The sequence below is a fragment of the Panthera onca genome, chromosome A1, assembly GCF_046562875.1.
Source record: "Panthera onca isolate mPanOnc1 chromosome A1, mPanOnc1 haplotype 2, whole genome shotgun sequence".
NCBI lineage: Eukaryota > Metazoa > Chordata > Mammalia > Carnivora > Felidae > Panthera > Panthera onca.
The window spans coordinates 226,383,921-226,411,474 of NC_138339.1; the positions used below are offsets into that span (position 1 = coordinate 226,383,921).

At 39.1% G+C, this 27,554-nt stretch overlaps 2 protein-coding genes across 12 annotated transcripts in view; one reads left to right on the forward strand and one right to left on the reverse strand.

Annotated features, from left to right (window-relative positions):
• Positions 1-27,554, reverse strand: part of NBEA (neurobeachin) — a 678,106-nt gene that overhangs the window by 189,912 nt on the left and 460,640 nt on the right. For 10 of the 11 annotated variants that reach the window (XM_078434421.2, XM_078434419.2, XM_078434413.2 and 7 more), the window contains one exon: positions 14,007-14,143. In XM_078434421.2, coding sequence (XP_078290547.1) covers positions 14,007-14,143 — 137 coding nt within the window. Of the gene's footprint in view, positions 1-5,653; positions 8,197-14,006; positions 14,144-27,554 lie in introns of those variants that run through there. The other variant, XM_078434430.2, reaches the window with a different exon arrangement.
• Positions 9,836-11,460, forward strand: MAB21L1 (mab-21 like 1). Its single transcript, XM_060637370.3, has one exon. It carries the CDS (start codon positions 10,337-10,339, stop codon positions 11,414-11,416), a length of 1,080 nt encoding a protein of 359 aa, XP_060493353.1. The 5' UTR covers positions 9,836-10,336; the 3' UTR covers positions 11,417-11,460.

Below are 27,554 nucleotides of genomic sequence, written 5' to 3' on the forward strand. Positions count from 1 at the left end.
CCATATCACCCGTTTCTCTCAAGTCATAGAAGTATTTTAAGTTTCAAGTGAATTAATGCATATAAAAGTCTTTTGTAAATCTAAAAGAACGTTCCGATTGTATTATCTCATTTAACAGGCAATTTAACCCCCCGCATTACATCATGGTTAACAGCGTTCATTACTGTTTTGAAAAATCCATGTAGGTGTATGTATAAAATATGACAACAAGTTTCTATACAACAAATTAGAAACCTAAAACAGAAGCTCAAGTTTGGAAATAGGGAAAACAATCGTTAACAATAATTATTCTCTAAATCATTTTGGAATAATCCACAGAGTTTTAGGGAAATTATATAAAAATTTATCCAGAACAGGCTGGGTCTATACACCCGGCAGGAGTACAGACGTTTTACCACTCAGGTGAAGATAAGGAGAGAATACATTTTTTTCTCTCAAAATTCCACCAGCCTATTTTGTAGCCTAAACAATACTGATAATTCTCTCAATAATTCACACTACCTGAGTTATATGCGGAGTTCAAATATACACTCTCGTGCTGCTGTAAAGTATATTTTACCTAGAGTTTCTCATTTAAGAATATTACGGCCTTCACGGATAAAGCCATGTAAATTATACAAAAATTGGAAGAATTTTTAAAAAGTAAGTCTGTGATTTGATCTTGTCCTGATTTTTGTTTTTTAAAGATACAGATATTGAAAATCACAGCTGATAATTTCATTCTGACATGAGTTTAAAAGGTTAAGTTACTATCTGAAGAAAGGTAATCTGGTCGCCTTTCACAGCAGCCTGCAAGCTTTGCAATCTGCATAGAGAGGGGCATTTGTCATCATTAGCTGAGCTGTGACAGCTGGCACCCAGGGTGTCCCAGAATCAAGAAGTGGCAGCGAGACTCTTGGTTTAGGTTGCCATTAAGTGTAGGAGGTTTCTTGAGGATCAAGTACATTTTATAAAAAGCTTTGTGATGTAACTAACAGCAGCGAACATATTTGAATTTTCCGTAACATGGATAATACGATGATAGCACATAGTTAGCAGGTTGCCTCTAGACAACAAGATACCGGAGTGCCGTATGAATAAACATCCACTGCCTGCCACTTAGAGAGCAAGAATTGTCTGCAGTACCCAAATAGCTCTGGCACACTGTATCTCTCAAGGTTGGATCAGGGTGATCAACGATTAAGTATACTCAAGGCAACAGAATGAAGATGGAGAGAATAATTCTCAGTGATATTTTAAATTTGGTTGTAAACAGTTCATAACGTCTCAGGAGTGAGCTCGACTACACACCCATTAGAGTACCCATCCTTTCGAGAACATGAATATGAAAATTAAAATCATTCACACAGATGCAATCCTCCAACCGTCCGAGGTGTATACAATCGGTAATAAGTATTTAAAAATAATCCTCGGCCAAAGTTTAAAATCAGAATCTTCTTACCAATTGAAGGTTACTAATTGTGGGCCTGAAACAGTTGTGGTTCATATGGCCAGAAAAGAATTTCTAAAACTAACATTTTATGAATGTTTGTCTTGTTCGTGCAAAACTGCATAAAGCAAAAGAAAGTTTAAGTTAAAAATAGGTTGATCAGGTCTTTGAAAAATAAATATGCTACAACCCCTTTAAAAAATCATCAATGTTTGCAAACATAATCAATAACACTAGGTTTTATATTATTATGTAAACTAGGTTTCCACAAATAAAACTAATTTTTGTGTTAATGTAAAATCTATGCAAATACATGCAGTCATTTATCAGGAAAGCTGACAAGCATTCCATATTGGAGGGGAAATGAAACTGCCTCAAGAATAGAGGCAATTAATTATTTCTGTATTTTTTCTTCTTCTGTCTTGAGGCACAAAAGTTATCCATCCAGTTAAAATAGCAAATGAAATAAAGAGATTTTTTTTTTATTTAAACACATATGGCTTTTGCCTGCAATACTGATCACCACAAGGTCTACAGATGCCCGTGGCTAAATTGTACACTGGCAGATGTACACAGGGGAAAACTGTGCTAATGCAGCGTGGAGAGCAAAACAAATGAAGAACTGAATTTGCTAGTAAAAGAAAAAAAAACACAACAAAAAGTAAAACCCCAAAACCAAAAAAAAAAAAAAAAAACCCTAAAATTTCCCCCCCTAGTGAGTTATGCAATTTGCTTATCAAATACAGGTTCAGGTTGCACAAAAATTTAACCATTGTCTTTGCAAGAAAGCAGAAAACAATTTTAAATATATGAAAGTGTTTTTATGGACACACACACATATTAGGTATGTGAGTGACGGAGCTAAGTATATTTGTATTTACATGGACAGAATGGCTAGCAATGTTTAAACTTCTCATTCACAATTAAAATCTTATGATATTCAAAACTGCCACAGTGTATGTGTCTGGATAAATACTGTTAGAACTTCCAGTTATTATTATTTTAAAAGTCTATTTAGCCTCAGTCTCTTAAGGTATTATTGAAAACTGTATAGGTTATCATGGAATAAACTTGCAGTGTGATATTACATCCTGGTGGCAAGAATCCTATATTTAGTAGCTGTTTCCTTTTAACAGGTTAAAACAAATGTATACAGGCCAATTCAATCTTTTATTATCTGAAATACTGGGGATGTCTGTGTGTGTGTGTGTGTGTGTGTGTGTGTGTGTGTGTGTGTGTGTATACACACAGCCTGCATGCACAGGCTATTTTGCAAACCATAAAAAGAGTATACTTTCTAAAAATGGCTTAAGATTATTAAGAAAGCAATAACTTCTTTCTTAATAGGGCTGTAAGCATGCATAACATTAAAATTTGTATTGTAATTGCCAAATAAAAATATAAAACAGAAAGCATTTAAATAATTTTATATCTTGGGGAAAGAAACAGAAGACTAGTTGTACTATTCCAAGTTGTAAAAAGGCAAAATACTTGAAAGAGCATCGTTGTCAATGAACATGTCTGCTCTCCTATAATTTAAGAATTCTTTGCTTGGAGTCTTTATAACCATCTAAATTTCAGTGACAATGTATATTTATATAAAATTAGGATTAGAGGTATATGTTTCAAGAATGTATATATATTAATTAATATTAGCTCTAATAAACTCCTTGGCCTTGTCCCCCACCACTCAAAGGGAGGATTAATTTACCGAAATATAATGTACAATGTAATTTAAATACCGAGAGATTTATTTCCCCAGTGACATAAAGCTAGTGACATTACCAATATGCCTCAAATGTTGCTAACTTATATAAGGAATCCCTGTTTCTCAATACATATTTTGACGTGCAAACTATAAGCTATATTCTTAAGTCTAATACGTACATTCATACCAACGTAACAAATCTTAGCAGTTCCTTTGAAAAATGAATCTTTTACCAAGCGTAAAGGTGGTATATATTAAATTCAAACAACCTTCAGGTAAAACAAAAATTGTAAGCCTATTCCTTATCTCTCTGAAGTATCATTTCATACTCTGCCTCTATGTCAGTGTGATCTGATTAAAACTGGCCTTAAATTAGAAACACGATAAAAATAAATAAATTCTAGAGGAATAAAAATAGATTTACAATCTAAAGATTTTTTGAGAGAAAAGTAAAACACCCAGATACTTATAAATGAATCATAGAATTTATGAATGAAAAAATAAAATAGGGGCATGAGGAAACTTGTGGCAACGGAAATATTCTGTTGGTGCCAGCATGATATGACTGTATATATTTGTTAAAATTCACAGAATGGCACATTCATGGGGAAAAACCATAGAAAAGGATAGTTCTGTACACAAAATACACATCAGTAAACCTGGCTTCAATAATAAAAAAATAGAGTTCACATAAAAATCAAATAAAACCATACTTTCTACTTCATTGGTTTCAAATTTTCTTATTAGAAAGACTATGTCTTACAAACTCTGTGCTCTTCGTGCTTTTGATTTGATCTAGATGTGTAGACAATAGGAATAAACATGTAGACCAGAAAGTATTAACTACTTATGAATACTTCTGACTTGATATTTTTGACAAACATGGAAAATCGGGCTTTTTAGAAATAATACGTACTTGTATACTAAAATGTGTATTGTTAGAAGAGTGAAAATAATCACACATAGGTGGAAATGAAATCATTCTTTAGGTGGTGTATTCTCGGATGTTTGTAATCTCTACGTGTAAAAAAAAAACGATAAAGAAAATTCCTATTCATAAACTCATTTCCTTCATTTTCTATAAAGCACTTATTTATTATATAAAAATATATATATGATAAGAAATAATAGTTTTTTTATTCAATGTAATTATTCTCTTAAATTATTACTCCTGTTGCTAATCATTAAAAAAATAATAAATCCTGGTTTAGAGGAATTGCTTCGTTCATGAAAAAGTAAGCTCCCCAACGGTAAATTAGATCTAGAAAAGGTTATTTTAGACATGCAATCACTGAATGTTGATTATCTATATACCATACTCTAGCCTCAAGGTCATGTTGAATATTTCCAGTGGCTTAATCACATACAGTATGGGACAGTAATGAGAGCTATGCAGTCCTGGATGACCCACTACAGATGTACAGATTAAGACACTAATCACATTTGATTCCATTGTTTTCTCTAAGTGCAATAAAACGCAAATGTGCTAAGAGTACCAAGGTTGTGGTCATATACACAAATGTCAGTAAATCCACGTGAATTATGGGTTAAGGAATACCTAGTTTTCATATATTCGTAAAGAAAAGAATCATGTGAGTCCATTTATCTTGCCAGAATATTCCTATAATATCCAAAGGAAAAATAGAGGCTGAAATCTAACAAAATGAATTCGAATTTTCTAGATTATAAAGATTAACAGTGACTTTCTGAAGGGTCTATGAGGAACTGGAACATTGTAATCAACACTTCCTACATAACACTCAATAAATAAATGATTGACCCCAATATCCTTACATTTCTGGAAAGAGTAAAGAGATCACATTCTATTTTGAGCAATAAGAATATCTTCTGGTTATAACCCTCCACCCCCCCAATTTTTCAGTTCATAGATGCAACTTAAAACATCCTACACCAATATGTACACATTCAAATGAAGTGAGGAAATACACAACTGTCTGAATAACCCAGTCCTTCCATTTTCTTTTTTCTGCCCAGAGAAAGGCTTTGGTTGGAATTACCCAGAATGAATGCAAATCCGCAAATCTAGTAGGTACACTTCTAACTTCATCTTTAATCTCAAAGTTACTTTCTTTTCAACATTTATTAGCACCAATAACAAGTTTACTAAGCAACACTGTACGGAAGAAAAGTACGCCCCACAACAAATGTTGACTATCTGATGTGTACTAGGGGGATGAGGAAAAGTGAGGCCATAGCCTTGATCATTCAAGTGAAGAATTAAGGAAATAATTTTTTTAAAAAACTTCAATTATCAGGATGCTCTGGTTGAAGAAATAAAATAGGGTCTAGATTGTGCCAACAGTGACCTCAATTCTCGGCTTCACCGTTTCATAAACCTGATATTAAAATATGAAATAACTGTTTTAAGAAATCATGGAAACTTTTGAAGCTCTCAAGCTATTTTGTTTCAAGTGTTCTTATACGAGGAGTCACAACAAGAAGAAAGGTATAGATGCCATCAAATTAGATTACCAGAAAAACTGCCTCTATTTTACTTTATTTAATGTGACACATAGAGAAAACCCTGCACAAATATCTGTCTTTAATTTCTCTAGTGTAAAAAAAGAAATATATTGTGTCTGGCAGAATGAAACAGATGAAATAGCCTGGGTGCATTTAAAAAACGAAGTGGGGGGAGGTAGAAATCAGATGCGTACAATGAGCCTTCAAAGCCACTCCAGCAGTAGGGATAAATAATTTAATAAACTCAACTTCATATTCTTTTTATCTCCCCAGTGTAATAAGCACATATTAAAAAAATAAAACTTTAAGTTCATGAATACTTGCGAATAGAATAGCAGCCAGCAGATATAAAAAACACAAAACAATATCTATGTGAGCATTTAACGTGTATATGTATATTCTCTAACAGACACATTTTTCCAGATGAAAGGTCACAATTGCTTAAATTCATGAACATGTAATTCAAATTTAAATTAGTTTTTTTAAACACAGAAGCCTTGCATTCCTGCATTTCTGCATTTCTCAAGGTAATAGTTTTTCTTTAAACCTAATAAGGTGACTATTTACACATTACATTGTGTATCCCATACAAATTAAGTAGGATTACAGAAGGGGGAATAAGTTACTTAGGAAACAGGACCTCAGGAAAAATTATTTTGCCATCGTTATTTTGAATGTTTTGAAATGTTAAGGACCATAATATTTAATTGTTTTGTATTCATTAATACCACTAAAATTTATGATAATGGTGTGTTGGTGACTTTTTTGGATTCTTTTCCTAAATGATACACTTTAAGTCAAGGCTGCCTAGTAACCTAAGTAAATGAAATGAAAAAGTCAAGCCGGTTAGACCTTAAAATCCCAAATATCATTCAAATGTAAGCATCTCAAACTATCATTAAATCATGAGAAATCATGAGATTCTTGGCTTTTTTTCCTTTTTTCCTTCAATTAGGTCAGTTTTCTTCAATTATCATTCTATTATTAGCTCACGTCAAAGATGACTGCATAGCATAGCACTGAAAACAATTCAGCGTTTATACCCTAAAGCATTGGACACGCACAAGCTTTTACTCTAGGACTAACTACTAAGATTATATTTATAGTAAAAAAATAATAATAATACAAGACTGAAATCATTAGAGTTGTTTTATAACTTCTCATATAAGTAAATAAATTGATTTTAAGCCATCCCCAGGTAGTAAATAATCATTTGAAATAACTAGTTCAATAGGTCAAATGATATTTCACAAAAAAATCTTATAAAATAACTAAGTTGCTCCCACAAAACTACCTCCAAAAATGCGGCTGAATTACATAAATGTATACTATATATTGTAAATTCTTCTCCATAGGTCATTTCCTTAAAACAAAAAAAAAAAAAAAAAAAAAAAAAATTAAGGGATAGAAAACACACTCCTCGGATAGTTTAATTTTCCCTTCAACAATGAGAGGTGTCTAAGATCACTGAAAGGATTCAGCTACAGAAGTCAATTCATTTCACGTGTTCAGTGTGATAGAAAATCACTGTGTTGCAGCAACAAGCAGTACTTGGGCTGGAGTATTATTCTAGGGCGCCCAGTTCACCTACAGTGATAACAGCGGGTGGGTGAATCCTGTGTTATGTAAATCACTGTCAGCTCCCAGCGTGAAGGGTGCTGGGGGGAAAGCAGCTCGGAAAACACAGTCCCGGCGTCCTTGGAACTGAATGACTTCACTTGCCTGGAACATTCTAGGACTAACGACTTTCTTAGTCCTTTTCTCACCATCCATTTTTCTTCTTCAAAGTGCAAATCGTTAGTGAAAAGGCCCCGGTTACACCAATTAGTTTGCACAAAGTGCTTCGGTGTTTAGCTTCGCTTTAACCCAATTAAGCCGCACAGCGAGCCCCGAAGATGCGCCACCTGCGCGCTTGGCTCCAGCGAGGCCGGCCGGGCGCCCCTCGCGTCCCTCGCGTTAGACCCACCCGGACCGCCGCGCCACGGTCCCCCCACACGGCCCCGGGGCCTCCGCGTCCCAGGCCGCACGTCCTCGGCGGCCGGGGTATTTGCAGGTGGCCCAGCAAATCGAGGGACGAGGTCCTGGCCGAGCAACTCTGGTCTGCACCCAAGGGACAGAGCGCTGGGCGCAGGGGCCCGCGGCCGCCGACGAGAAAGAGCGGGGCTAGGCTGCGGGCGCACGTGGGCCCGGGCGGCGGCGGGGCTGAGGGATGCGCGGGCAGAGGCCGTGGCCTGGAGCGGACGGGGAGAACCCGAGGACACCGAGTAAGGCTTAGAATAACGCGCACGCAGGAAAAAAACCCCACGGAACAGAGAGAGGAAGGGAGGCTGGCTTGGAAGCGCGGAGCAGCGGGAGAGAGGGGACAGACGCCGGGTGAGGGCCAGAGGCGGCTTTTCCCCTGAGACCAAGGCGCATCTTCGCCTTCTTGGCCTCGGGTTCTGCGGTTCGGATTGGCCTCCTCTTCTTCCTCTTCCAACTGCCAAAAGGTAGCAGTGCGTTCACCCGCAGAGCCTGCAAAGTGGGGAGGGGCTGTTCGCGTGTTCCCAGTCCCTGCTCCCCAGGGAATGGAAGGTTCCTGGGGAATAGAGTAGATGGATGCCATGAGCCCCAAATCTAATGTATTGTTTTAAGCTAAATCTGGAACCTATCACTCTTGGATAAGGAGAAAGGAAATAATAGGTGCCTTTGTGATGCTTGTACCTGTGCAAAAAAAAAAAAAAAAAAAAGCTCAGGTAAAAAGTGGGAGCCCTGAACAAGATCTGGTTGAAAGTGGCTCTGAAAGAAAGTGCCTACAAACCTGTTACCAGGAGTTACAAGATTTGGCTGGAAATACTGTTAATTTTAAAGACACGACATCTAAATTAAAGGTAGGCATTAAAAATCTGCCTGGGTTTTAAAACCACTACATAGTTCCTAAGTAGTATTTATTTCCTTTCCTGTACATGAAGGACACAATTGGTATCACCAGAAAACAAAACCAAAACCATGTTCTACATAAATCCATTCCCCCCTCCTGTATCAAGGTTCCAAAATTTGGAAATGTTGATTTTTCTTTCAAAGTTTTCCAAAATGGCATTTAAATTTTAACACCCTGGATGACTGCAAATTAGTTTTCTTTTACAATCGTAACTGATTTTTCCCTCAATCAAATCACATGAAATCGTATAAAATTAGAAGTCTGTCAGGTCACCACTAAGGACACTTAGGAGAGGAGGTATATCCTGAATTATACATCAATAGGCAAGCCAGAAACCCGGAGCCTGAAAATTTTTGGAACAGTTATCTGCCAGTAGGTCTCATCTCTATGATCTCGCCTTCATTTCACATATTAAAACCCAGCCCACTAGGAACTCACGTTACAACAGTCTCTCGATCACAGAGAGAAGTTATTTTTTAAAGCTTTCTACCAGTGCGTACAAAACTCAGTGTCCTGATTATGTTGGCAAGTCAACCGAAGTACAAAGAGGGCTGCAGTTGGGGACAGAGGGGGAGTGATCCTAAACATTTTTTAAACATCCTAACTTAAAGAGCAGTAGACAACGTCTAACAAAACAGTAATTTTCAGATTCCTTTCAACCACTGCAAATGAGGAAAAACCAGAGTTAAAACGCTGCATAACATTAAAACAACAACAACAACAACAACAACAACAACAACAACATTCTGACATTATAGGAACATCCAAAAAATTACACAGGCATCAGTCCATCTAAAGCCAACTCGCACAGACGTGCAACAGCAAGCTCTCAACCTGCATTTTAAAAGACCTCCAGGATTAAGAGACGTTAATTATCTTATTCTAAATGCAAGTTAGTGACTTTGGTTTTAGAAGACCCCATCTAGTTCGCTAATTGATGGATGACCATTAATACACCTGTATTTGCATTTCCGCGGTAAAAAGACAAGCAGGGCTTTTTTTTTTTCAACACAGAAGAGAAGCACTTTGCCAAGTCTTTTCAAAACGTCAATATGCTTCAATTAATACCAAAGCCGAGAGATTCCTCTTGATTTCCAAAACTGTCTAGGTGGCCTGGGTGGTTTTCTGCCGGCAGCAGCCTCCTACCTTTAGTTTGTGTGCCTATATCCACGAGGGGGGATTAATTAGCCGGGCTGGAGCTGAAGGAGGCTGTCGTGACGAGCCCAGTGGCGATTGGCCGCCAGCCTGCCTGGCCCTGCCTTTATAATTTCCACACGAGTGCATCTGGGCTCTTAGACAAACCAACAGCAGCTTCTTCTGACACAGACACACGCACACTCACCCCCGACACACACTCAGCACACTTTTCCTCCGTCTGATTAACAGTCCGGCAGACACGATGATTGCGGGAAGGCGTAAATAAATACGGAGAGGGCCGATTATTTTGACTACGGGAGGAGCTTTGCTGGGTCTCAGCGCAACTTTTGTTTTCACTACTGAGAAGGTGATCTCTCCTTGCGTTTCTCCCGCACAAGGATCCTTTAAAGGAGGAAGAAAGGCCGAGAGAGGGGGGCAGAGCAGGCTTTCACTTTCAGGCCGACCGGGCTCAAAGATAAAAGGAAGGGGGGAGAGCAGCGGGCTGGGAGTCCAGCGCGGCAGCACGTCGGAGAGCGTTTGGGTGCGTTTCTGAGCGCGGCGGCCCGTTTCTCCACCGAAGTTGGCTCCAGCTCTAGCAGCCGCATTGGATCCCACAGCTTACTGCGAGACTCCGGTGTACAATCCGGATCTCTGCCCCAACATGATCGCGGCCCAGGCCAAGCTGGTGTACCATCTGAATAAATACTACAACGAGAAGTGCCAGGCCAGGAAAGCTGCCATCGCGAAGACTATCCGGGAAGTCTGCAAAGTCGTTTCCGACGTCCTGAAAGAAGTGGAGGTCCAGGAGCCCCGCTTCATCAGCTCTCTCAACGAGATGGACAATCGCTACGAGGGCCTCGAGGTCATCTCCCCCACCGAGTTTGAAGTGGTGCTTTACCTGAACCAGATGGGGGTGTTCAACTTTGTGGACGACGGCTCGCTGCCCGGCTGCGCGGTGCTGAAGTTGAGCGACGGGCGCAAGAGGAGCATGTCCCTCTGGGTGGAATTCATCACCGCCTCCGGCTACCTCTCGGCGCGCAAGATCCGGTCCAGGTTCCAGACGCTGGTGGCCCAGGCGGTGGACAAATGCAGCTACCGGGACGTGGTAAAAATGGTGGCGGACACCAGCGAAGTGAAACTGCGAATCCGAGATAGGTACGTGGTGCAGATCACCCCGGCCTTTAAGTGCACCGGCATCTGGCCCAGGAGCGCTGCCCACTGGCCGCTTCCCCACATCCCCTGGCCGGGACCCAACCGGGTGGCGGAGGTCAAAGCGGAAGGGTTCAATCTCCTGTCCAAGGAGTGCCACTCCCTGGCCGGCAAACAGAGCTCGGCCGAGAGCGACGCCTGGGTGCTGCAGTTCGCGGAAGCGGAGAACAGACTGCAGATGGGGGGCTGCAGGAAGAAATGCCTCTCCATCCTCAAAACCTTGCGGGATCGGCACCTCGAACTGCCGGGCCAGCCCCTCAACAATTACCACATGAAGACTCTGGTTTCCTACGAGTGTGAAAAGCATCCCCGGGAGTCGGACTGGGACGAGTCCTGCCTGGGTGACCGGCTTAACGGGATTTTGCTGCAACTTATCTCCTGCCTGCAGTGCCGGCGGTGTCCTCACTACTTCCTACCGAACTTAGATCTGTTCCAAGGCAAACCTCATTCGGCTCTGGAGAACGCTGCCAAACAAACGTGGCGACTGGCGAGAGAGATCCTGACCAACCCGAAAAGTTTGGAGAAACTTTAGAGGACCGTTTCGTCAAGAGCCGAAATGTGATTGCTCTTCTCAAAGACCTAGTTCGGTGTAAACTTCCTGGTCGATTCCTATCTAATATTCCACTTGTCAGTGCAAACAATCTCTTCCTTAAAAAGGAATAACAGTACAATGTTTAGGCATCATCTCACCCACCCCTCCAAGGGGAGAAGACGAAGTAGGGAAAGAGGATAGAGAAAAACCCAAACCCACAAGTATTAGAAGACTTCTTTTACGAAGGATTTCTTATCTCCCTCGAAAAGTACACAGTAACACCCGGAAAGCAACCCGGCTGTAATGCAAGACCACAGAGAACACTCTGCCCAGCTATCAAAGGATTATAGCAATCCTGGTGATTTAGGTGCATCTGTCTGTGAGTAAACACCATTTGGATATGCCATCTGAAGGAAAGTGTAATGTATATTTTGGTTTGTAACAAATATTGTGATCTCACATTGTCTTTGAACGTGTGGATGTTGGTGTTTTGTGATTTGGTGAACAGAAGTTAAATTGCCGTTTTGGATACTTCCAGACATTTTCCACTAACAAAGATACCATTTAAAGGTAGATTTCCTCCCGGTACTTTTATCTGTCTTTGAAAGTGTCTGAACTTTAAAAAAGTTTACATTTTGTTTCAAATATAATGCTTGTTCTATTTCTAACATTCCATAAATATACTTGAAATGTTATTTAAATATATTCAAAGAAATTTGAATTCAGCTTATATAATAACGCTTGAATATCTGAATTATATATTTGAAAATGCACTTGAAATACACTGGATAACTACTTTTGTGACTTAGATTTTAATTTCTGTTGCTGGTTTTTATTTAATTAGAAGCTAATAAATGAAGTAAAATAAAAGTTGTTGTGTCTCACTTTAAATTGTTTTTCTATCAAAAGATGTAACGCTTCATTTTGGAAACTGAACCCACCTGAGTATCTTAAACATTTTGAGGAGTGTGCTAATGGAATTATTCAAAATAAAACCTTAAAATACCGGAGAAAACTCTTTGTACAGCTACAGAAGCTAATGATCTACTTATAAGACTATTTCTTTCTATGACAGACAGATTTAAATCTACCCTTGAAAGTCTGCTCTTCTGGACTAGGTTCTGTAGCATTTCTGATAATATAAGGAAAAAATATGTCATGACAGCAAAGACTGTGGAGTTAAAAATCTGACTCAGAGAAAGTGAACTCAAAGTCACAATGAAAGTTTCAAAATTTGTATATGAAAACTAACTACGCTAATAAAATAAAGATTATTTCTGACCACTTTATGTCAAATCTTATTTTATGCAGTTAGTGTTCCATTAGCTGAATAAGTTAATCAGAAACCCAAAATTTATTTTTCCTTTGTAAGGGCAAGCTAATGATAAAAGCATAAAGACAAACTTTAAATTATTTAAAAATCAAATACACTACATTTCAGCTCATTTTAAACATTCCATCCTTTGGGAGCCAGAAGTGTAAGAAGTCCTTTGACTGTCCTTCCAAGTATTTTAATAGTCAACAAGTGCCAAGAGCTAACCACCTACAGGCCCTAAGGTAGGCAGTTAATTCAGGTGAGGGTAGATTTTGGAATTTCGGTTCCTCTTCTACAAATCGTGTTTTATAATACTTTATTTCTATACAAAAATTAAATACAAATAATAAAGTTCTGAATCTGTGGGAGCATTTGTCTTTGACTATTTTGGAATAATTGCTTCTGATAAAGCTTGCAAAGGAAGATCTTTTGTACACTGATGCTTGGATATCTAGCAGGACACTTGAATTCTTAACCTCAGAAAAGTTTACAAACTGCAGGGTAACATAAAAGTTAAAACAACAATCACATTGATTTGAAAAGAAAGTGCAGAGGTGTAGGGCTGTCCCAACATCAGGTTTTAAAATCTACACAATAAGATATACTAAATAAATATTTATGCATTTCAAATTGTCCAAATATGTATCTTCTGGCATTACACCCACAGAAGAACACAGACTTTAAACATCTGATTGCTAGTATATATGACCTATACACTTGAAATCGATGCTTCTTAGAGAATTAGTTTCTCCTGCTCTTAAATTCACATGTAAAGCGCATTCTTATTTCAGGAGATGAAAAATGGATGTAATAACGGAGATGAATTTATATTTAAATGCCACCTCGCCCCCCCCCCCCAGTTTCCTTATAACCTTTTAATGAATAATAATTCACATCTCAATGTACACGTCTGGAAATTAAAAGTGATCTTAAGGTATTTCAGAAAAACCTTCCCAGTCTTCCCAAAGAGCTTGGGATGCTGTACCCCAGAGACTTTGAACAATTGGCTTAACTATCAAATCTACCCAAGTGCAGACAAAGGCTCTCATGTAGAAAGTATTAAAATGAGCATGCTCTGGTAACGCGGGATTTAAAATCATTAATATATTCTTCAGTCCCATAAAATAGAGCATGTGTTATTTCATTCATTTTATTTCCTATGACAAAGATGGAAACATGCTCCCCTCCCCCACTGTCATTTAAAACCAAGCAAAATTGAAAACCACTTCCTGCCACAAAGCCACCAGGACTGTTTACAGAATCACTCTAACTCACTTTCGTGTCGATCTTCTTGAAGGCAGGATCATCCTCATCTACCTCGAAGTAGATTTCTGTCGTGGTGATGGAGAGAGTCCCCTTGGCCACCACCACAGGAGCGATGAGCTGGGCTGGGGTACTGAGAACCACTGGGCCTGAAAGACAAGGGCACCGGAGTCAGGCTGAATCCCTGTGGCCCTCTCCCGCTCCCTCCCGAAGGGTGCCGCAGGTCTTTATTTTTAAAGATGTACTAAGAAAATGGTGCCTGTGGTCATGCGGCCAGCTCCTCTCGTGTGAGATAAGGTCTGCTTAGCTTTTGCACATTATCTTATAACGAGAGTAGAGATACAGAATCCTATAAAGCCCCAAGAGGTCAGAATACCGAATAAGTGACCCTTAGCAAGAGAGTTGGTAACCTCCGCCTAGAAATCCCACAAATGCCCCGATTCTCCGTGGGGCACCACCGGCTTTGGGAGACCCTAGGCAGTCAGCACTGCCCCCAAAGGCCAGCCATCCGGGAAAGCCCGGTCCACTGGGCAGCGGAGTTCCCCAAGGATGGGCGGGAGGGTGTGAAGGGGTACAGGATCTGGATGTATGAATTCCACTGTACTAAGGGGTTTGCAACTTGCATGAAGATTCACATCGGCGTCCTAAGGCGCGCCACATACGCACGTACACACACACACACAAGGATATTAAGTACATTTCTTATGTAGAAAAGAACAAAAATCGTAGCAGTGATTTTCACAGAGAATCAGTCAAAAGTGATGAAATTGTAAGACGCTCGAACAAGGCGATTCTCAGAAAAGCGTGCCAAAAGTGCTATTTCTCAACTTTTGAAACTAGAGAAACTAATCTTCAGGAAAAGATGTTTCAGAAAGTGTGCCTACTAAGGTGCCTACTTCGAATTCCCTCAATCTGAGTTAATGTTGAAAATTACGTTTTAGAATATTAATTCAAAGGGGATCACTTAACTGCCCCTTTAAGATTCCCCGAAAGGGGAGGCACTCTTTGCTATCCTGTACACAGACATGGAACACAGAAATTATTCTTTTTTTTATTGTTCTTCTCTCTCTCCCTTTTTTTTTTTTTTGTAGCAAGGGCGCCTTAAGTTCCCCTCCATTCCTCACCCCCCCCATCTCCCCCCACGCCCTGAAATGCACATAGTCAAACGAGTCACAGTAACAGTAGGATAAAGGCAATAAAAAGGCAGGTCCCCTGCGGCCGCTCGGGCTCGGGCCCCTCGGCGGCGGCTCCTCGCGGTGAGACCGGCTCGCGCCGCCACCGCCGAGGCCACCGCTGGCAGGCCCGACCCGGCGGGGCCCGGGGACTGCGGGGAAGTTCACGTTCCCAGGGAGGCGTGCGCCCCGAGGCCGCTACCGTCCTGCACAAAGCCGGGCCGTTTCTGCCGCGGGAGGCACGGAGAGGGCTCTCGGCCGGCTTCGGTCGCGCCTAACCGGGTGGACAGGAAGCCAACTGCGTCAGTGTCAGCCTTCACCCCCGAGCTGACCGCCTGGGTCACACTAACGCGAAGCCCTTTCGGTTAGTTTATTGCCCTCGGTACCCCCCGAGCCCGCACCGGGGGGCCCGGCCCCGGGGCGCGCGCACTCCCGGCCTGGGTCCCGGGCCGCCAGTTCCCGCCGCGTAGCCAAGCGGAGTCGGGGTCCATCTCGGCTGCACAAGGTTTTTCTTTCCAAAGGGCGAGGCGGTCGATCTGAAGCGCCACTTTAAAGGCTCATCAATCTTAATCTAGGTTGCTCAAGTAATTATGCCCGAATCTCTTGTACGATTACAAGTGGATTTGGGTTTCTATTCCCCAGGCCCTCCTTTGTGTTTATTGGAGGGTCTGTGCGCGCGCTCCGCGGCGCCTCCTGCCTCCCGCGTCCTCCCCGGAATCCCCCAACGCTCGGGCCGGTTCGAACCGCTCCCTTAACCCTTGAGCCACCAGGACGCTCCAGTGGATGCCACTTTTCCTATTTCCTTTCTGGAGAGATCTTGACCGGAGGCTTACTCTCGACTGGGGCGAGGTGAGAAAGAAGGTGATGTGACTGACATTGAAAACAGTGCCTTCTTATACATCGTTGGGCCTTGCTAAAACCTTACAAAAGTCGTCATGCTATATATACAGCGAAGGCTAGTGACTTCTGGTTTAATAGAGGTTTCTGGCATTTGGAGGCGAAGAATGGTCAAAAACATTTAAAATGGCGAACTATTCCTTTTTCTTAAAGAGCAATTTAACATATTCAAGCAATTAAATTGGGAGAAATTGAAAAAAAATCACGAAACACATTATCAAAACCATATACAGTGATTTACTGAAATATATTACGGATTCTAAGTACACGTCTCCGTGAACTTTTCACAGGGAACACATTCTCTCTACTGGATTCTCTGCGTTTCTGAAAGGACACTGCGCTTGCCTCTGCTTTTACTCCAATCTGATTCTATTGAATTGAGATTTTCTGGGGGCTTATAAAAGGACTTCGAACTGGTTCTTCTTTCAGAAAGAGGCGTCATGAAATATTCAGCCTTAATAGTGTGTCATTTTTACCCCTGTCCTTTGGAAATCTCCAATTACAACTTCCAATTCCATAGCATGTTTAAGGAGCACCAAGTCTTTTTGTTGTAGCCTTCAGGGAGCAAACCAGCCACAGGGAGAATACAGAGTTAATCCACTACAGCAATAGAGAGAGCAGATTATGTTTTAATCCCTTTTGGGGGAGCCTCTGGATTTTAGGGATCTGATATTAAAATGTTTACATAAGACACCATCACAAACCAGATCTTCCATGTGGGAGATTTTCCATGTGAAAACCTGGGATCCCTTTTCAAATAAAAACAGTTTAAAGAGGACAGCATCTGTGGATCCCAGAAAAATGGCGATCTTGCAGACTCTGTCCTGGAAGATAACTGGGTACAAATTCCACCTCCCAATTTTGCTTGGTGTCGTGAGTTCCGGACTGAATGTAGGTATATCCATTCCAACCACTATTATGGCAATAAAGGATATGTTACAATAATGTTCTTAGCACCTACTGAAGTCTAGTGATGGCCATTAAACAGATGGGGGCGGGTCAGAACCTCCTCCCCCATACTGATGCGTAGAACACAGCAGTTTAAAACGCCACCATCTAAAGTGGTGACAAAAGCAACAATAAGCGTTATTTGCTTTTAGAGTTGGCAGGTAATGTTTAAGAAATATTGATCCATCACTATTTCTGAAAGGATAGGGATACTACTTGACATTCATTTCAATGCTAATTTAAAATCTGAACTAGAACAAAGATCACCCAAGCATAATGAAAAGAATCTTTAAATGAATGAACTTCTCTTGAGAGTTACACCATCTTTAATCAGTTGAGATGGTAAACCTAGAGTAGAAAATACACATGTTTTATATTTGGAAAGGGAACTATTCATCAAATATATTTAAAAAGTAGAATGTTAAAAAATACTTGTGGGTTTGGATGATTCCACTGAAAACAAAATTCCAAGTCTGGAAATCTTAATAATACATCAACTTTCTAATAAAGCTTTACAGTGTACAAGGTTCTTTTACATCATTTTTACTTAACTACTAGTTCAATATTGACAGTTTTGGGGGCTATGGATGTGTCAATACCCTCTTGTCAAAGACCGCCAGGAACACATGTGTAGCTGAAGAAGTCGGGTTTACTGCTCAGTGCAATGAGGGAGAAACGGGCAACTTCATAAGGGACTTTGTAGGATCTGGGCTTTGGTTAAGTGATTCTGAGAAGACTTCAAGGAGCTTGGCTTTGCTCTGAGTTGGGCTCTGTCGGGAAGCAGGGATAATTCTGTGATTATGGGTCTTAATAAATCTTATCTAGAGGGATGGCGGGCAAGATCTAGGCTAAAGCTATAATTAGCAAAGAAGCAGCAGTCCCCCATATAAACCAGGAGTTGGGCGGGGGAATGTTTGGTATTTAGGTGGTATGCAGAGTGACCTTGCTTTTGTCAATGCTTGCACAAAATTATAAAGTTATTTTTTGCCTCACATCATCATCATGAGTTCTTGTCTGATGCTGGTGTTCTGTGAGATTGTTTATGACCAATAAGAAAACACCAGGGCCTAGCTATGAGCTCCATACTAGCTCCTGACAATACTGGGCTTCCTCATAAGGGTCAGGCAAGTTTCCAGAGGTCAAGGGCTGCTTTTCTTTTTCTCACATACAGGAATTAGTCATTTTTAGGGGTGCCAGTAACATACTAACAGGCATGAACAGGCAACTATGGCAATTTTTCAAACAAGGCTAAGATTCTTTACAAGTTTCAATATAAAGTAGAACTAAGACTATATAGGGACAAAGAGCTGAAGTTGAAACAAAATTGGCATCATTATAATTATTTGATGAATTTCAACTGGCCAAACCTATATTTAGTGTATATGCAGTTACAATGAATTTTAGTATCACTTGAATACTTTCTAAACTTAGTTTAATATTAATAAAAGTTTTATTAACTAGATAGATTTTCTTTAACCTCAATTACTTTAAAACTACATATTCAATTTGCTCTAGGAACATGCAGAGGATAATTATTTGGGGGATAATAAACATTGACTAATCTTTATAAAATTATTAAACTTAAAATCCTGACATTACTTAGAAGAAAAAGAACTAATCTGAAATCCTTTGTTTAGTGGAAGAAGGTATCATTCCAAAAACAATTAAGATAAAATTTTAATATGGAAGTAATCTTTATAATTTCTTCTATAATATGATACAATTTGTAGGAAAAACTCCTAGAGTGAGTAGCTGAACACATGTAAAGTATCTACCTGCAATGGACTTCTATTACTTTTAAGTATGGCCATATCAATTTAAAGAAAACATTCCCCCCATAGAATTCAAAGAATAACATGCTTTAATCTCAAAACAACTTAAAGGGAACTAATGAAGAATATAAGAGAGCTGGGACTTTGTTTTGAAATCTTAGGAAAGCTTTAGGCATAAAGAAAATGGAGGTGTTTGTGTATGTGCCTGGGGGAGAGGGAGTTAAGAGGAAATGTTAAGATCTGAGATTTCTATTAGCCAGGATAGTTCCCTGATTTCAAGCATTTGAAATTCCCCAAGAAAAAAGATAGGATAGTAACAAAATCTCTAGACAGTGACTCTTTTCTTTATGTACAGAAAATATTGATAGTGGTCCAAATATAATTTCAGAATAATAATCCTCTGAAGCTTTCAAAAACTTCTTGCAGGAAAATAGTTACAGAATGTTTATGCTTGAATCAAAAAAATATAATGTGAACAACTAATGGAATACACACCGTAAGAGTTATGAATTTAACTTCCAGCATTATTTTCTCCCTCCCTCCCTCCCTCCCAAACACACACACACACACACACACACACACACACACACACTATTGATTACAAACACTCTATAAACCTGATTTTTTTTACAAAGCTCACTGTGTCCAAGAAGTAGCTTCTTAAGCTCTTTGGTGACTTCTTGAACATAATCTGCCTTTATTTATACATATTTTTAAGTTTATTTATTTGAGAAAGAGAGAGAGAGAGAGAGAGAGAGAGAGAGAGAGAGACAGCACACATAGACACATGAGTAGAGGAGGGTCGGAGAGAGGGGGCAGAGAAAATCCCAAGCAGACTCCATGCTGATAGCACAGAGCCTTAAGAAGGGATCTACTGAACCAATAGTGAGATCATGACCTGAGCCAAAATCTGGAGTTGGGTGCTCAACCAACTGAGCCACCCTGGTGCCCCAAATGTAATCTATTTTTATTTAAAAAAAATTTTTTTTAACGTTTATTTATTTTTGAGAGACAGAGAGAGACAAAGCGTGAGTGGGGAGGGGCAGAGAGAGAGAGAGGCAGACACAGAATCCGATGCAGGCTCCAGGCTCTGAACTGACAGCACAGAGCCCGACATGGGGCTCGAACTCACGGACTATGGGATCATGACCTAAGCCGAAGTTGGATACTTAACGAACTGAGCCACCCAGGTGCCCCAAACGTAATCTATTTTTAGATTGAGATGGACAATAACCAACCATCCCCATAATACACTGGTTTCCTTAGATTATTGTACAAAATTATACACGTGTTTAAGAACCACATCAAGGTCTTCAGATCTGAGTAAAGCTACCTGTGGTAAAACTCAACACAGTCTGAAATGGAAACAGAAAGAATGGAGCCCTCTATATAAGAGCAACAGAAAACTGCATTTTAACAAAATATTTGTTCATCATGGTAGAACACCTATTTCTGCACTAATATTGTCTAGCATCTCATCTTATTTAGCATGTTTATAATAAATACTTTTTAAATGTACCAAGAGATAATCTGATAGGCTCTAATTTTAACCTACCATTTAGGTTTTCCAATATATTTGTAGAACAGATAATTTTTTCTATAAAAAATAAGTCAACAAAAACCCGTGCATTTTCCACAAAGGCAATGAGTAATTTTATAGGGAAAAAAACTTATAAAGCATATATACGCTAAGTAAATTTTAACTGAGTTATTTTTAGCACAAAAATTTACTAAGAAACAGCGATCGTTTTAATGTTCATTGTGCTCATTTGTTCTGTCTTTTGATTCACTAGGTGATCCAGATGAGATTTGTGTTTCTAGTTATATCACATTTAATTCAACATATGGAATACATTTTTTACTTTCTGGAAGGGTAGTGACTCTTTTATGGCACGAGGATATCATTTAATGATTGAGAAGAGTAAATTCCTACTGGACTAGATGAGTGAATAAACCAGAGGAGATGATTTAAATCTATTGGACCAGGAGGACCAAGTCTTTGTACCCTTGGGTGGAATAAGGGCCTAGCCTTCATGGGTGCATGTTTACTGCAGCCTTATAATATATTTCATATATGTGTTTAAAAGTCTATCCTCCCATTTGGCATAAGCTACTTAAAGAAAAGGGTGTTACCTTCTTCCTCTAACACAGTGGCTGTTGCATGGTATGCAATATATCTTTATGGAATTGAAAATAGAAAAAGAAATACACCATTATTGCATGTGTATGTACTAGTAAAAAGACACTTACATTAACAGATCACACCCTTTACATTTTTCTGGAATTCATTTCAAGTTGTGCTTTAAAAATATGAAAGACACTGCATTTTAGAGAAAACATAAGTAAAAGATATGCTGAAAACCAACAAGGGTTATAATGTAATTGGTCATTGTAGCTATGTCACATGTATACTATTATTTTTTTTAAATGGCATAATGTTATAACTGCCATAGTTTTCCTACTAAGTTGTTCCCTCCTTATAATTTAAATGCTTAGAGAAACATACTTAACTCAGCATCCATTCATTCATTCATGTGGTCAACAAAAATTATTCACTGTTTTGGGTACTAAGAGAGCACAGACTAAAGCATGAGACATGAATTTTACTCAAGAGCTTATAGTACATCGTAGAGGTAAGGAATATATACACGCGGTAATGACATAAAGGAGAAAAGCTATCTAAGCATTGTTAAAGCACTTTACATGAATTGATCTCATTTGTTCCTCATAACAACAAACCTATGATATACAGGAACTGCTATTGTGTCCATTTCACAGATAGAAAATGAGACGAAGTGGTGAAGTAATTTAGGGAAGGTCATACAACTAGTAAATGGTAGAGACAAGATTCTGCCCTGGTTATCTGACTTCAAAGTCAGGGCTGTTATGTATACATGCCTCCCAACAAGGAAGGGACAGAAACAAAAATTCCATAGACATTCACTGAACCGTGATGGTTTCCACGCAGCCTTTTTTGGGGGATAGCTGTAATTGGGACAGGATGATGGCAATGGTATTTGAAGTGAGCTGTAATGGATGGGTAGGATGTGGACAGATGGATATGAGGGGGAAGAGCATTCATTGTAAGCAGAGCAGAAGAGTTTGAACAAACACACAGCTGCAGTATGTGTACAGGAGAAGTAAGACTGGCCAGTGATTAGGACGTGTGAAGGGGGAGGGACAGTATGATGTGAAACTGAAAACACATACCAAGTTGTGAATGTGAGATGTTTCAGGTTAAGGAATCAATGATGAAAGCTCAGATATTACAGTGTGGCACGGTGGTGTTTATCCTTTTTTTGTGGTCACACATCTTGTTGAGAAGATGATTAGCTATATGGTTCCTTCCTAGAAAATTCGCTATGAACATCTGTCCACCTGCTTCGGTAACAAATGAAGTATTCATATTTTGGCGAAAAATGAAAATTTGTCATTTATCTTGATGCCTTCCTCCATCTGAGACTTTTCTGCCTCTGCATTTGTCATTATCTCTCTCTCTTTTTTCCCCCAGTTTCAGAAAATGTATCTTTCATCCTGTTCAAACCAGTTACTCACTCTACCTGGGGTTTGGTCCTACCCTCCCTGCCCCCGCCCCCCCCCCCCCCCAGCTACTGTCTTATCTTTGTCCCTGCCCTCCTTTGTTAAGTTTCTACACATCAGCTTCTCCCTCTTAGTTCTCCACCCCTGTTCACTCCTTTTGCCTTCACTTTTATCCTCTACTTAGGCCACAGTGGCAGAGGAGCACATGTGAATTCATGTGTTAAAAGCTCAGAAAATCTATCCATCAGTCCAAAAAAAAACCCTGCATAACACTGTATATTTAAACCCAGAGTTTTCCAAACACATTTAGCGATACTCCTCCCTCATTAGCATATTTCAAAATACCTGTGTCCTAAGGAATATCAGTGTGAAAAATGTTGAACAAGAGGAGAATTCTTTGACTTCTAGAGCATACTGTTCTTTATTGTTCTCCTAGTGCCCGACTTCCTTGTTGGTATCCTTGGTGGGCTATGACTTTGGCCCGCTGCTCTTCTCCATATGTATTCTCACTTTTCTTGGGTGATTTCAGTGTTTTAATTATAAACTCTATGTCCAACATTGGCTCTCAAATTCCAAACCTTGACGACCGTTTGAAAATGTCAGATAGCCATCTGACCAAGCTAAACCAATCATCGTCATTCTCCTCTCCCCTAAAACCTCGCATCTTCGCATTCCCAAAAACATTTAATAATTCCTAGATCATTCCCTCTCCTAGGCCAGGTGCCCCTCGTTCTTACTGCTCACAACCAGCCCATTATCACAGTCCCTGACATATTACCTTCTAAGTGTTTTTTTTAAGTGTCCCCTTCCCTTTTCTGCCACTACCAGTTTAAACTCGGTTCAGGCTCTCATTGCCTCTACTTCGAACAACAGCCTTTTACCTCAAGTTTCGGCATCCTAAAACCATAAGCTACACAGTGGCCTGAGTGATTTCTTTCAAATTTTTTAAATTGGATCTTATCATTTCCATGCTTAAAATCCTTCATTGTTTCATTGTGGCCTTCAGGATAAAAATCCAGGGTCCTCATGGAACATAACATTCCCCCAGGAGCTTGTTAGTCTCAACTTCACAAACTCCCTGCCTCATACATTTACCTGAATAATTTAGAACTACTGTAGTTTCACAGGGAGGGTGATATTTTAGTATATAATTGTTTCCACTGTCTGCAATAACAACCCTTTAAATCTTTTGAAATCCTTTACTTACGTTTCTGGACTCAATACAGGAAACACCTATTCTAGGAAGGCCTTCCAGAATCTGCATGGTAGTCAAGGGTCCTGTTTTGTGTTATTGTTGTTCCCTTTGCATATCTAGGTTGCTGCTGTTTTTCATTGTGTATGTTTCCTCTAGACTATAACCTCCTTGGAAGCAGAAACTTTAATCGTATGTGTCTTTTTACTCCAAGAACCCACCATAATATCATGCATATAGTAGATATTCAATATTGATAATTGTTTTGCTTGGATGACCACATCCAACCTCAATCAAGTTGGGATCTGGCATCAGAGAATAAGGACCCAGCAAGTCCTTCCAGTTCTTATCTTTACTATGTGTGATGAATTTTGAAGTTTTGTATTTGAATTTATTATTTTCTCTTTTATTTTATTTACAAATAATGTGGGTAATAATCCACATAGTTGATTTGCTTACCCACAATGGGTTACAACTTAGAATTAAAAACCAAGCAAACACTGGTTTATATATAATGGAATAGTGAAATGAACAAGGGCTTTAACAGAGGCAGAAAAATGGGTTTAAATCTCAGCTTATCTCTTTGCTTGTAATGTGATCATGAGTAAATACCCCAATGTCTGAACCTCTAATTTCCACACGCTAAAATGAACTATGCTACCTAATTCAGAATTGAAAGTTACTGCCTATGGTATTTTTTTCTTTCAATAAATTTTAATTATGTCTCCCAGCTTCATGTGCCCATCCACACATATCTCTTTACTACCTATCAAACTCATTTTTCTCCCCAGAAAACTGGTTGGTGAATTGAGACTCCTTCTAGCTCAACCTTAGATAGAAGATTTTTTAAGAAAGTTTTTGTGATACCCGGTTCTTAACAATCCTGTTTTGTATACAATTGAACTGTAATGAGGCTACAACTAAGCAGTTTTGTTTGTTAGTGACCTAAATGAAGGAAAAATTCAACAGAACTTTTGAATTAAAAAAGCATAAAACATTGCAATCAGTCATCTTCTGATCAAGTAAATGCCTAAACATTTTAACTGGAAAAAGATACAATACAAAAAACAATATTTAGACAGGCAACTCAGTCTGACTTTCCCTTCCTTTTTGGTGATGAAAAGTTCTACACTTATATTTATTGGGCTGATGATTTGAACTGATGGAGCAGCTTCTACTGTGATAACAACTTACAAATTGACCACCATGTATATACTTGTCCTTAAGTACCTTCTGCAGGATGTTACTCTGGCGCTATAACACCAAGCCATGGAAATAAAATAATCAAATAAATAAAATATTTTCACTCTGCAGAAAAACTTACTTGTCCTTTTGTATATTACGGCTTTATTTTTTTTTAATTTTTTTTTTAACATTTATTTATTTTTGAGACAGAGAGAGACAGAGCATGAATGGGGGAGGGGCAGAGAGAGAGGGAGACACATAATCAGAAGCAGGCTCCAGGCTCCGGGCCATCAGCCCAGAGCCTGACGCGGGGCTTGAACTCATGGACCTCACGGACTGCAAGATCGTGACCTGAGCTGAAGTCGGACGCTCAACCGACTGAGCCACCCAGGCGCCCCTGTATGTTACGGCTTTAAATGCAGTGGCAAGATCAGTTTTTATATAATGTTTGTATTAGTGCTAAATTCTTTTGGAGAGACCACCGGAGACCTCACAGGTGTGGCAATGTGCGATGATGAATACTCATCTCTTCTTCTCCAAGTTGCTGACATCCACAGTTTGGCAGTAGGAACTTTTTTTGTTTGTTTATTCCTCCAAGTGTGACAGACAAGATGGCCCATATATTTCCAGTAGGTGATTAACGTACTCATTCACGTACTTTTTAAAAAACACAGCATAGGAGAGTTTAGTCCCCTACGTGTAGGAGAGATCTGGTCTACTGATAAGTTAGTTCAGTTCTTTGTCACCTCTGCTTTTCAGGTTGGGAATAAATATAATTATAAGTCTGTAGAGGAATTACTTTATGGGAAAGTCTCTGTACAGAGAAACAAGTAAAAAAAGTAGGTTTCAACTAGAACTGTATTAGGAAGAATAGGCATTGTTGTGGTTTGTGGAACACTTGCAGCATAACAAAGGATGGTTTCTTAAGAAAAGATGGGAAAATGCTATATATTATTTGAATCATGGCTGGTGAACTACTAAATAATAGTTGAATTTGTCTTTTTATTATATTTTAAATTTACGTAGTTGGGCTAGCAGGATGTGTTATAATTAAGAGTACCTTAAAAGCATTTTTATAGACTACATGGTGGAAGGAGACATACATTTTTGGAAACAACAAAATATGGATTATAGCAAAATGTTGTAGACTCTAAAATGACCTTGTAGACATTGCAAAAATAATAAGGAGAGAGTAGAAGGCTAGGTAGTCAAGGTAAAGCTTTTATTTATTTTTACAACTCTTTAACTGAATCAAAAAATTGAGTTAGGAGTTTAAATATTTTAGCTTTTGTAGGCAATGGGCATGTGTTAATGTTGTGTCCAAGAGCTCTGTGAATTCTGTGTTTGAAGCTGAATGTGAACCCTTTGGGTATACTATTTATGACTAGCAAAGCAACTTCCTAATTCAAAGAGAGAGAAAAAAGACTTATAAAGACTCATAAGGCTTTTCAACATCAAATGCTTTTACTAAACAATATTTTGATGAGTTAAGTGTGAGTGAGTCAGGGACATATGGATTAAATTTCCCTTGAAATACACATGGGCTTAAAAATTAAGGGGAAAATACTGAGCAAAATGCATCTTAGAGAATCCAGAATGTTTAAAAGGCATTTTCCCCCTAAATACAAATATCAGATCGATTCTAGTTAGACTCTGTAACTAAAACTACATAAAATAAATATGGAGAAATCTTGCAAAAAATACTAGTTTTGTTAGGGAAATACTGTTCATATTTGAACTGTATTGCATGGAGTAGTTAGGCTTAAGCAGATATGGTATGAGTTTATCTGTTTAACACTGAACTTGTTCCTTCTGTAGTATGTTCTCTTATTCCATTAAACAATTATAATAAAACTTTTCTGTGTGTAGGTTCAAACTTTTTTCTTTTTAAATAACATTTCTCTGAAAAACTCTTAGCTTTTTGAGTTCCTGTTGTTCCTGTATTTTTATTATATTTTTCTATAATCTTGAGTTTGTCCTCCTTGTATGTTGTATATTTTGCTTTATCCACCTTTCTTAGCTCAGTTTTTAGGTAATGTTCAATGTATATAAACAACTTTTGCCTCTGGTATCTGGACATCCCAGGTTAGAACGTTGGAAGGCCTACAGTATATATCTGATCATCTTTAAAAAAAATGTTTATTTTGAGAGAGAGAGGGAGAGAGAGAATCTCCAGCAGGCTCCAAGCTGTCAACCCAGAGGCTGATGTGGAGCTCAAACTCATGAACCGTGAGATCATGACCTGAGCCTAAATCAAGAGTCAGATGTTTAACCAACTGAGCCACTCAGGCGCCCCACTTATCTGATCATCTGAATTGTCTACTTTCACTTATTAGGGTAGACATATTTTATGGGGTAACTTTCTGGTTACTGAAGTTACTGAGAGGTAGTGGTAGTAGTGCTAATCCTGATGATTTGTTTTCTATCAGTCTCTGAGTCCCAGAGTTCTATCTCCTAAATATTTAATAGATGTTAATGAGTAAGCAAATCAGTTGGTGTATGAATGTAAGAAAATAGAGACTTAAGGAGGTAGGAATGGTCAACCTTAAAACAAAGTCTAAGCAAGCTCCCCTCCAATTATTTGATATCTGCATTCACCATGAATTAATAGAATAAAGATAACAGAAAACAGACCAAAAATTTGACCCATTAACAACCAGAAAAATAGTCTGAAAAGGTACTGCCCTCTAAACATCAGTGAAATTGGGAACTGTCTAGGGCATTAAAGGGGGGTGTCCTGCAGGGAAGCTGACTGTCATTTAGGAGAACCTCTTACTGATTACATCCTGTTTCTCTTAGTAGATGTTCTCTTCATTTCTATATCTTTTTCATTCTTAAATTTACATAATGCATT

What these genes read in the sequence shown, in the direction of transcription:
- MAB21L1 (XM_060637370.3), top strand. Translation starts at nt 10,337, where the DNA reads ATGATCGCGGCCCAGGCCAAGCTGGTGTACCATCTGAATAAATACTAC.